Below are 11978 nucleotides of genomic sequence, written 5' to 3' on the forward strand. Positions count from 1 at the left end.
TATTTCACATGGAAACATCGTTTAAAAAGAGAAGGAAAAATAAAAAGCCTAAGAAGAACATAGCATTAATGAAGTAGCTCTCTTTTAAGCTCTTTATTTAGCAGGTTATTAAGAGCCAAATGCTGGATAATGAATAAATGGGAAAAAAAAAAAGACACAAAAAACACAACAGACAAACAAAAAACCCATAAGTTCCCTGAGATCCCGGAAATACTTGATGTCAAATAATCACTGGTTATAAATCAGGTGCTGCTTTTTCAGGTCTTCTAACTCTTAGCTGTAGCTCGTATCAGCAGCTGACACATGGGAAATCAAAGCAATGTGACGGAATTCCTTCTTTTGGGCATTACGCAGTATCCAGAGCTGCGGAAAATACCCTCTGTCGTGTTTCTAATCATGTCCCTGTCCACCGTTTTGGGAAACCTCCTCATTGTGGTAACCATGGTTACAAGTCAGAGTCTGAGATCACCCATGTATTTTTTTCCTTCCCTCCTTGTCCCTTTTGGATATCACCTACTCTTCCGTCATTGCCCCCAAGTTGACTGTGGACTCCCTCTCTGAGAGCACTAACATCTCCCTGGAAGGCTGCATGGCCCAGCTCTTCGCTGAGCACTTCATCTGTGGAGTGGGCATCCTCCTCCTCACCGAGATGGCCTGTGACCGCTCCGTAGCCATCTGTAAGCCTCTTCACCATGTGACCATCATGAGGCCTCGGATGTGCTGCCTGTTGCTGGGAGGGGCCTGGGTGGGGGATTTTTCCATGCCGCAGTACAGCTTCTCTTCATGTGTCAAATACCCTTCTGTGGTCCCAATACAACAGACCACTTTATATGTGAGTTCTTCCCACTATTGAAACTGGCCTGCATAGACACCCCCACCCCGGGCCTCTTAGTCATCCTCAACAGCCGGGTGATGTGTGTGGCCATCTTCCTCATCCTCATCACTTCCTATGTGGTCACCCTCTGCTCCCTGAAGTCCTGCAGGTCTGAAGGGCGGCGTAAAGCCCTCTCCCCCTGTGGCTCCCACCTCACTGTGGTCGTCACGTTCTTTGTGCCTTGTATGTTTTTGTATGTCAGGCCTCTGGCCACCTATCCCATAGACAAGGTGATGGCCTAGTCTGATTCCATCATCACACCCATGTTAAATCCCTTGATCTACACCCCGAGGATTATGGAGGTGAAAAATGCCATGAGAAAACTGTGGATGAAACTGGGGAGTTTGGTTGGCAAGTGACTGTCATGCTCAGAATATCATGTGTTTCCATTAAAGAGAACTCTGTTGTTTCAGAAATGTGGGGAAGCAAAACTATCCATTCTCCAGTAACAACCAGAGAGATTTCTTAAAAATATAAATCTGATTTTGATTGATAGTGTTTGCAGTTTAAGGATTATGATATCTTTCTGCTTTCTGTTCTTCTTTAGCTTCCTATTGCCTTCATAGCTTTTTTCATTTTTCCTACTTATTTTTAAATTATAATTGCATAATGTCCCAGAAAATATCTCAACAGCTTAAATCAAAATGCAAATAAATGCAATTATTTTAAAAGAAATAACATGAGACAGCAGAATTGATGGAAAAGTTCATTCCACGCAAAATTATAAAATTTCTTGCTATTATTCCTATTGTTATTATTTTTATTTTTAATTCATTTTCATTAACATAATTCCAATTGGTGTTAGATAGTTCAATCACAAAGCTGGATAACAAACCATCAAGCGCTTCTTTATCAGTGATGAGGAAACGCAGCCCTCTCTCAGCAGAACCACTTCTAGATTGGAACGTTTTCTGATGGCTTATTTTTTTTGTGGAAAAAATGAACTTTTTAAAACCACAATCTGGCATAAAATTTAGATGTTTTTCTAGGACTCATTCTTAGTGACTTTTGGAAGTGCAGTGTACACATTTTAAAATCTCAATGAACCATTTTATTTATTGTTTATCGGTTACTTGGAATCTCCTTGCCTTCTACTAGAATTTCCTGGTTAATCTTCCCTCTGAATCTCTAATCGCATCCTGAGTGCCTCACCCAGCCCCTTGGTGTGCATCAGACACCCTGAGATTTGTCATTTGCCCTCAGGACTTCCCTGGCGGCTCAGTCAGTAAAGCGTCTGCCTACAATGTGGGAGACCTGGGTTCGATCCCTGGGTCGGGAAGATCCTCTGGAGAAGAAAATGGCAACCCACTCCAGTACTCTTGCCTGGAACATCCCATGGACGGAGGAGCCCGGTAGGCTACAGTCCATGGGGTTACAAAGAGTCCAACACAACTGAGGGATTTCACTTCACTTCTCTTCACTTCTTAGATTCGTGAATGATTTTGCTTCTCTCTCTCTCAAAACAAGCCTTCACCCTACTGAGGTGACTACTTCTCTCCAACTCTGGTACTAGATGAAGGGTCGTTACCTTGGAGAGCCTTCCTCTGTGACTCTATTCAGTGGTTCTTATACGCTCACCATTAACCTCTATGTCGATGTTCTCATTTTCTTAGTAACAATGACCAAAAGCAAGTTTATTTTGTATAACTATCCTCTGACTTTTATTACATTCCATGCCAGTCTAGACTGGACACGTCTCCAGGAAGGGATTTTTTTTTTTTTTTTTTTGTGCTGGGTCTTCGTTGTCTCATGGGTTTCTCTCTAGTAGCAGCAAGCAGGGGCTACTCACTAGTTCCTACGTGTGGGCTTCTCACTGTGGGGACTTCTTTTGTTGCAGAGCATGAGGTCTAGAGCTTGTGGGCTTCAGCAGATTCAGTTCATAGGCTCTAGAGCACAGGTTCAATAGTTGTGGTACCCGGGCTTGGTTGCTCTGTGTGACGTGTGACCTTTGCAGATCAGAGATGGAACCCATGCCTCCTGCATTGGTAGGTGGATTCTTTACCACTGAGATACTAAGGAAGCCCAGAAGGGGTTTTTATTTATCCTTCCCATGGATTCATTTTTCAATAAATATCTGTTGGATGAATATAAAACACAAGAGCCTATATTTTTCAAATAGCCCAATTCAGATGGTTGAGGCATAAAAAGAAGCAAAGACTAAAATTAAAAGTAACTGAAACAAAAAGGCAGAAAGTGAACATTATAATAGAGTTAAAGGAAATGGCAGGATGTGATTATTTCATGGAAAGTACTTCATGTTGGGCAGTCAGAAAAGGATTCTATTAGCATGCATCTTTTAAACTGACTGGAATTCTATTGATATTATATTAGAAAAAAGATATGAGCTATATTAATATTTTAATACCAATGAGCTGAGTAGTTACAGAAATGGCCAGAAGGAAACAGTCGTGTAAGGATTAATGAGATGAGGATTCTAGAGTGAGAACACTCTAATTCAAGAAACGTCTTGGTGTTTTTGAGGAAATGTAAAATAACAGAGTGAATGAAACATAGTGATCCAGGCAGAGAGAGGCCAGAAGCAGGATCAAAAATGTATGAGAGACTCAGATCTTGTATGCAATGCTGATACCTCTGAGTTTTTATTCAACCATGGGTAAATAATTTTCCCAGTATATTAAATTTGAATAAACAACAAGAAAAAAGAATGAAAGTTATATTTGGATTATGTCTTATTTACTTAAGATGGCACCACCCTAATGGGAGAAGTAAAGAGGAACTAAAGAGCCTCTTGTTGAAAGTGACAGAGGAGCGTGAAAAAGCTCTCTTAAAACTCAACGTTGAGAAAAAGAAGATCATGGCATCTGATCCCATCACTTCACGGAAAATAGATGGAGAAAAAATGGAAACAGTGACAGACTTTATTTCCTTAGGCTCCAAAATCGCTGCAGATGGTGACTGCAGCCATGAAATTAAAAGATGCTTGTTCCTTGGAAAGAAAGCTATGACAAATCTAGAGAGCATATTAAAAATCAGAGATGTCACTCTGATGACAAAGGTCTGTGTAGTCAAAGCTAGGGTTTATCTTGTAGTCATGTATGGATATGAGAGTTGTACCTTAAAGATTGAGTGCCGAAAACTTGATACTTTTGAATTGTGGTGTTGGAAAAACTCTTGAGCGTTCCTGAGATGGCAAAGAGATCAAACCAATCAATCCTAAAGGAAATCAGTTTTGAATATTCATTGGAAGGACTGATGCTGAAGCTGAAGCTCCAATACTTTGACCACCTGATGCAAGAAGCTGACTCATCGGAAAACACCCTGATGCTGGGAAAATTTGAGGGCAGGAGGAGAAGGGGGTGACAGAAGATGAGATGGTTGAATGTCATCATCAACTCAATGGACATGAGTTAGAGAGAACTCTGGAAGATAGTAAAGGATGAGGGAGCCTGACATGGGGTTACAAAGAGTCAGACAGGACTGAGTGATTGAACAATAACAACTTAAGAACCAGTAACAACAACAACAACAACAAAAAAGAACCAGTCACACTTGATGTAAACCTTTTAAGACCAGGGGTGTCCCTGGTAGCTCAGCTGGTAAGGAATCTGCCTGCAATGCAGGAGACTCCAGTTCAATTCCTGGGTTGGGAAAATCCCCTGGAGAAGGAATAGGCTACCCACTCCAGTATTCTTGGACTTTCCTGGTGGCTCATATGGTAAAGAATCCATCTGCAATACAGGAGACCCAAGTTCAATTCCTGGGTTGGGAAGATCCCCTGGAGAAGGGATAAGCTACGCACTCCAGTCTTCTTGGGCTTCCCTAGGGGCTCAGCTGGTAAAGAACCAGCCTGCAGTGCAGGGGTCCTGGCTTCAATCCTTGGGGAGGTCCCCTGGAGGAGGCATGGCCACCCTCTCCAGTATTCTTGCTTAGAAAATCCCCATGGACTGAGGAGCCTGGAGTCCATGCAGAGAGTCAGACGTGACTGGGCAACTAAGCATAGCACAGCATAGGATCAAACAGAAATGCTTTAGAAGCAGAACTCCAGACATAGAAGTAGAAAAATGGGGGGGTTTATTTGGAGGGAGCTTATAGCAAGTTTACAACTTGTTAATATGGTATTAAAGAATCTGATAGATGTCATTTTTGTTCTTAAATATTTTTTTTCCTGTCACTACTTTTTATATTAGAGCTTTGGGGATCTTAGGTGCAACATACTAACATTTTGTCTTCACTTGACAGAAATGCTTCCCGTAAAGCCGTACTTAAGTACTTGAGTATTAAATGATACTTAAATATCACAAAATAATACTCTTGGTGCCAATTTGAATTGGAATTATAAGCTCAGGTTCGAAAATAGCATGACAGTACTTAATCATGAGATTATATAGTGGTTGTGGTAGTGGGAGTGGTGAGTGAACATTATTTATATATTACGCTATCTTCAAATACACATTTTTTAATAGCCTTATATAAAATAAAAGATCCAATTTTGAGAAGTGCTAAGCTTTCAATTTCAGGTTCTTCCCAGAATCCTGAAACTTGAGTTTTCAGATATTATGGTGAAGCAAAAGAACAAAAATGCTTCTTTCCTGTACACAAAAGAAAACTTAATGGTATGGGAAGAGCCTGAAACTTCATTATTTCCTGCAAATGTTCATATTCCCAAAAGTGATTCTCAAAGCATAAGGAAGATGGAGCCCCTTCTCTCCTACTTGGGTAAAACGAACACTTCCTTTCACCTGTCCTACCTTTCTGTCCTCCCTCCTGCCCTTCACCCTCCCTTCTGCACATTCTTGCTGCCAAACTCTTATTTCCTCTTCCCTCTCCTTTATGAAGAGCAATGTGGAAGACTCTGAAGGGCAATTGATTGACTGGCTGTTGTTTCTTATTGAGCCAAATATAAGACCCTTCATCTTCTTAACTATTCATGATATTTTAAGAGGTTTTTCAGGGATGGTCTCAGTTTTCACTGATAGTTCCAGCTTTTATAGGAGCTTGAGGGTCATCAGTGTAGATACACTAGTGAGGTGGATTCAGGCACTGATTTCCAGAGTAACATTTTCTCAGAGAATCTTCTCTAACCGTTAGGTTGTCAAGACAGAAACTGTGATTCTGTAGAGTACCAGTCCCCTGTGGATAAGCTCTTATGACCACCTTCATAAGAACTAAAATAAAATCTAGAAAAAGAATCAATGTGCACACATACACACACACACACAGTCAGTCCACTTCTCTCTGAAGAAATATTTGTGCAAGAAACTAAATTATCATGTGAATATTGTCTGATGTTGACAGAATTAAAGTAAGAGTCATCAGAGGTTGTTCAAAAGTGTTATGGGTTTTATTTTCTAATGCAAGCCTCTCAGAATGAGGATACTGTGTATCTCTGTCCTTATATCCTTGTATTTCTCTACTCTTGCTTCTGGACAAAAATATGCTATCTCTTCTGTCCATAAAGCAGAACTAAATCTTTAAGGAAATATACACAAGGATTCCTCTATATACACTTATCAAGTGAAGTCATGCTTTGCTGCACCATAACATTTTCATGGCATTTTTCACTTCTTCATTCCGTAGTGTATAGATCAGTGGGTTAAGTAAGGGTGTCCCAATTGTATAAAACACAGCCACCATCTTGTCTATTGGAAATGTGGTTGGTGGGCGTGTGTATATGAATATACATGGGCCAAAAAATATGACAACCACAGTGAAGTGGGAGGTGCATGTAGAAAGGGCTTTTCGCCTTCCTTCTGCGCTGTGGTTTCTCAGGGAGTGTAATATGACAACATAAGAAATAAACAGGATTATGAAACTCACCATACATATGGCCCCACTGTTAAAAACAGCAAGCAAATTTATCACAGAAGTGTCCATGCAGGCAAGTTTCAACAAGGGCTGCAAATCACAGAAATAGTGATCAATCACATTAGGGCCACAGAAGGGCAACCTCAAAACCAGGAAAATCTGTGCTGACGAGTGAATACAAGATCCCACCCAGGCTAGAATCACCAGTCCACCACAGAGGTGCCGGCTCATGATGGTTGCATATCGCAAGGGTTTGCAGATTGCTATGTAGCGATCAAAGGCCATGAGGATGAGCCCAAAGATCTCCATGCATCCAAAGAAATGGGCGGCAAAGACCTGGGTCATGCACTCATTGTAGGAAATGGTTTTCTCCTGAGAAAGGACATCCACAATTAACCTGGGGGCTGTGGTTGTGGAGAAGCAGGCATCAGCAAAGGACAGATAGAACAGGAAGAAATACATGGGACTCCCAAGTGTCCTGCTTGTCTTAATAGTCACTACAATAAGAAAGTTCCCCAACAGTGTTGCAAGGTATAGGATCAAGAAGACTCCAAATATCACTTTCTGCTTTTCCGCATCCTGTGTCAAGCCAAAGAGAATGAATTCAGTCACACTCTTATTCACTGATATGGTCATGACTGTAGACAAGATCTAGGTGACAAAGGTTTAATCTGGAGAAAGAAGAAAAGAACAGACATCTCAGGAAGATAAGTGGACTGATTTCTGAAGTCCTAGTTTCTGCTGCATGCTCTGTTGGTTCCAAATGCCTTTAATCCCATATGAATCTCTGGAAATCTACACATGTCCTAATCTCACCCAGATCTATCTATGATTCAGAAGTTAGCAACCTTGGATCAAAGTTTTTGCATTTTGAGAATACAGAATGAATGACCTTTAAAATTTTTTATTCCAACCAAGATCACAAACTCCAGAACTAGTACTTTCCTTGGACAAATGACTTCAACACTTTGAAATTTAGCCTTCTGACAAGAAATGGGGTGCAAATGCTTGCCATATCTTATTCTGAGTTTTCCTGAAAATTTAAAGCCGATTTTGTACCCACATAGACATCAATATACACAGGTATATTCCAGGCATTATATATCTTTTCTATGTTCTTTAAAATCTAAATAGCACTATTTCAATATTAATGCTAATACTATTAATGCCCTGCTGAAGAAGCCATTCTTAGTTTGGTTCATTTTTGTGTCTATTATACCTGACTCCACTGGAGTCTTGGTTGAAGTATGCTTTGACAATTTTTACCTATGCTTCTTGTGTTCTAGATGTCAGCTTCACTGATGGTCATAATATAACAAATGCGTGGATAATACACTAAGATTTCTATAATTTGGGAAACTACTAATTACCCTCTTGACTATACTCCTGAGCTTACCCCATTAAAGTACTAAGCCTTTCTGCCTATGGATTTGACTTGTTAATTTCCAATATGTGTATAATCTAATATATGATCTTACTTACACATGTCTCTCTTTACTCTAAATTTTCCAGAGTATTTTGCTAAAAATATTGTTTGAAAAAAATCCTGCAATTCCAATATACAGTAATACAATTTTTCTACTTCAGATATTTGTTAATATCATATATAGTTTGAATGAAATCATCATTGTAGTTTCTGACTTTCACTTAGAATTATTATAACAATTTTCACATTAATATGTGAAATTTCACAATAATTTCCATAGTTTAATTATTGACTTAATGATATAATGATATATAAAGCTTTAGAATATTGCAGAAAAATTAATACACATACAAGCAAAGTAAATAAAGCTTATTGTATTATCTCACTTGGTTAGCAAAAATGTATTTTTATTACATTATATTAAATTATATTACAAGCCACATTTTATTTTTTACCACATCTTTATGAAAACATATGGTCCTGAGTATCTTTTATCTTTTGTTGTCTTATATTTTGTAATTTTGGTATTTTATTTACAATCAACATTAATCTAGCAAAATGATATTTCTTAGTAAAGAATACGGTTGATGGAGTCAGTTTGTCTGGGTTCAAATCCCAGGTTCACTATTTACTATTTGCTAGTAAACTAGTCACTAGCTTACTAGAGGTAGTCATGGTTGCTATGCAGTTAAAATGAAGAAGCACGTGGCTCATGTTAAGCAAGAACTATGTAAGTCTCAGTCTCTGCTACTTGCACTTTTGTGACTTTGCTTCTTTTCTTCTTCTGAGACCTTGTTCTTTTTATAAAATACAAGCTGTCAATTTTCCCATTTTAATGTAGTCTATATTTTGAAAAAACTTTAAAATAGTAATGCAGTATCCACTCACCTTCCACAATTGCATAATGATCTTTCACTTTAAATACTGAATTGCAATTGTTTGGAGTTATTGTGAGGAATGTGGAAAACATCCTCCCTGTTCCTAAAAGTTTAATATGAGTTTTAAGGTACTTGGAGATAAGATCACTAATTATGTAAGTCATCATACCGTTGGTGTTTTAAGAGTAGAAACCATGTGCAGAGTGAAAAGTACAAATTACTAAAGAGTACATTGGTCAGTGAAAAATTCAAGATTTTTTAAAGAGATGAACTTTAACTGAAGAAAGTCAGGTTTTAAATCAGGTCTGAGAGTTGAGTTAGCATAGAATCTGAGGTCACACTGCCTAGATTCACACTCCGCCTGCTGCCTATGAGGGTGTAATATTTAACAAATTCCTTGATTCTATGCATTTCATTTTCTCCAGCTGTGAAAATATGTGATAAAGCAATCTACCTTTCAAGATTGCTATGAAGGTTGGATAATTCAGTATGTGCAAAACATATGGAAGATGCAGGTATGTGGTACCTTCAGGTGCAGTGGTTACTTCTATGATTATGAGTGTTAGCTTTCCAAGAGGGATTTTTCATTTTTCAAAGATACCAACTCCAAATTTTTATTTACCTATAAAACAACTGCACAACTGTTTTAAATATTAAGTTCCCTTTCTAAGTAGCTGAAATCATATCAGCACTGTGTATCACACCAGTTTTCTCATGGTGACCAGAAGTTAGGAATGATGCTTTCAGAAATTTTAATATGTACTTAAATATAAATAAACAAAAGTACCGAACACATTCAGTAATATGGGCCCCTGATAAGAGAAAAGTAGAAGGAACATAGGCCCTTGGATGTGAAAAAGTCTAGAATCCAGAGATAAAATTCAGAGGAGTGAGGGCTTTGGACGGAGGGAGGAAAGCAATATTTTAGTGGACATGATTCTGCTGCCGCCAAGTCGCTTCAGTCGTGTCCGACTCTGTGCGACCCCATAGACGGCAGCCCACCAGGCTCCCCTGTCCCTGGGATTCTCCAGGCAAGAACACTGGAGTGGGCTGCTGTTCCCTTCTCCAATACTTGAAAGTGAAAAGTGAAAGTGAAGTCGCTCAGTTGTGTCCAACTCTTCATGACCCGTGAACTGTAGCCTACCAGGTTCCTCTGTCCATGGGATTTTCCAGGCAAGAGTACTGGAGTGGGTTGCCATTGCCTTCTCCAAATGGACATGATAAGGCAAATGCTTTATCAAGCAAATAAAAAGAAAATCAAACCAAAACTTCTAGTTTAGTTGGATTACTCTGATTCTGGGAAATACTGAAGGCAAAAAGAGAAGAGGGTGGCAGAGATCGAGATGGCTAGATAGTATCACTGACTTAATGGACATGAATTTGAACAAAGTCCAGGAGATCATGGAGGGAAGAGAGGCCTGATATGCTGAAGTCCATGGAGTGGCAAAGAGTCAGACATGATACAGCGCCTGAACAACAACAAAGTCATAGTAGAAAAGCTTCGAAAACTAGGTTTTCTATCTTGCCAAAGGTCATGAAAACAAGAGTGTATTGTTTGAATATGTTTTTTTAGGAATATATAAAATGTAGAGGCCTAAAAAATGTGAACAGCTTTTATTATGATTTATTCATTACCTAAGAACAGAAATAACTAAGTTCTTTAACAAAATTGTCATTAAAAAAAAATTCAATTGGAGTTTAAGCTCATCTGCAATGAAATGTCTACCTTCTTGAAGATATGCAGCTTCCAGGGGAGATATGTCTTTCTATTCCCTACACTAAGAAACTGAGTGGGAGGCATACAAGTTGATCTTCTGTGGTCCCAACGAAATAAAGTCTGGACCCTCAGTGACCCCAGATATGATTCGTTGGTGACTTTGAATTTCTTACTTCCTTCCCTGGAGAAGGGAATAGCTACCCACTCCAGTATTCTGGCCTGGAAAATTCCATGGACTGTGTAGCCCATGGGTTGCACAGAGTCGGACTTGACTGAGCGCCTTTCACTTCTTAGAGAGGGATCTTAAATGCTCCTTTTTGATTAGTCTCATGCAAAACAACAAAATTAAATATATCTTTTTGTATTTAACAGGATCATGTGCTGTCATTGCTATCATTTTAAGGCTTTATTTTTTATAGCAGTTTTAGGTTCACAATAAAACTAAGAGAAAGGGTCAGAGATTTCCCATAGAGTTCCTGCCCCAACACATATATAACCTCCACCCCATTATCGACTATCCCACCAGAGCGGTGCGTTTGTTATAGTGCCGAAGCTACATGGACACACTGCAGTCTCCTGAAGTCCATGTTTACCACGGGGCTCACTCTTGGTGGTGGACATTCTATGGATTTGAATAAATGTGCGATGATGTGTATCTATTACTATAATATTATAGAGAATATGTTCACTGCCCTAAAATGTGATCACTTTTATATTTCTAAAACATGGAACATATTAAGTCTTTTCACAGAGTACTTAATTTTCATTCAATTCTAAATAAAATGTCTCACACAAAAACTTAGTGGATGAAAAGGAACACATTGAGTGAGATCTCTCTGTGTGTTTTGATTGTAAGAATTATTAGCTCCTACATACCATTAAGTCAGGCTGATATTTCATAAACATCAGTTTAACAAATGGTCGTCTAGTGGTTAAGACTCCATGCTCCCGGTACAGGAGGCACAGGTTCAGTCCCTGGTCAGGGAACTAAGATCCTGCATGCCATTAGACAAGGCCAAAGGAAAAAAGAAAGAAAAGGAAACATGAACATTTTAAAGACATGACACCTCATAAATGCAGTAAAGTGATTACTATGGTTTTCAAGAACAATGACTGAGATACTCACTGTGGCTCTCAGAGTCCTCTAACTCAGTGCTTCTGCTTCTACATGCAGCAGCCCAGCCTGGCTCTGTCAAATCATGTGCTTGCTAATGGCTATTCATTTTAAAGGGCATGTTTGCGTGTGCATGTTTGTGTGTGTGTGTGTGTGTGTGCATATTTACTGAATTATGCAATCCTTTCAGATTTGCTTTAATA

The 11978-nt window shown here is 39.1% G+C and overlaps 1 protein-coding gene and 1 pseudogene across 1 annotated transcript; one reads left to right on the top strand and one right to left on the bottom strand.

Annotated features, from left to right (window-relative positions):
* The first annotated feature begins 303 nt into the window (after positions 1-303).
* On the top strand, positions 304-1233 carry LOC136174028 (olfactory receptor 4C6-like; annotated as a pseudogene).
* Positions 1234-6355: 5122 nt separating this feature from the next.
* On the bottom strand, positions 6356-7276 carry LOC136175474 (olfactory receptor 4C11-like). The gene has a single exon (XM_065945756.1). The coding sequence runs from the start codon at positions 7274-7276 to the stop codon at positions 6356-6358; it is 921 nt and encodes a 306-aa protein (XP_065801828.1).
* Positions 7277-11978: the final 4702 nt, after the last annotated feature.

This window comes from Muntiacus reevesi, chromosome 9 (assembly GCF_963930625.1).
Source record: "Muntiacus reevesi chromosome 9, mMunRee1.1, whole genome shotgun sequence".
In the NCBI taxonomy this organism is placed as follows: domain Eukaryota; kingdom Metazoa; phylum Chordata; class Mammalia; order Artiodactyla; family Cervidae; genus Muntiacus; species Muntiacus reevesi.

Excerpts from the sequence above, each read along its gene's own strand:
- LOC136175474 (XM_065945756.1), bottom strand. The coding sequence starts at position 7,276 with ATGACCATATCAGTGAATAAGAGTGTGACTGAATTCATTCTCTTTGGC.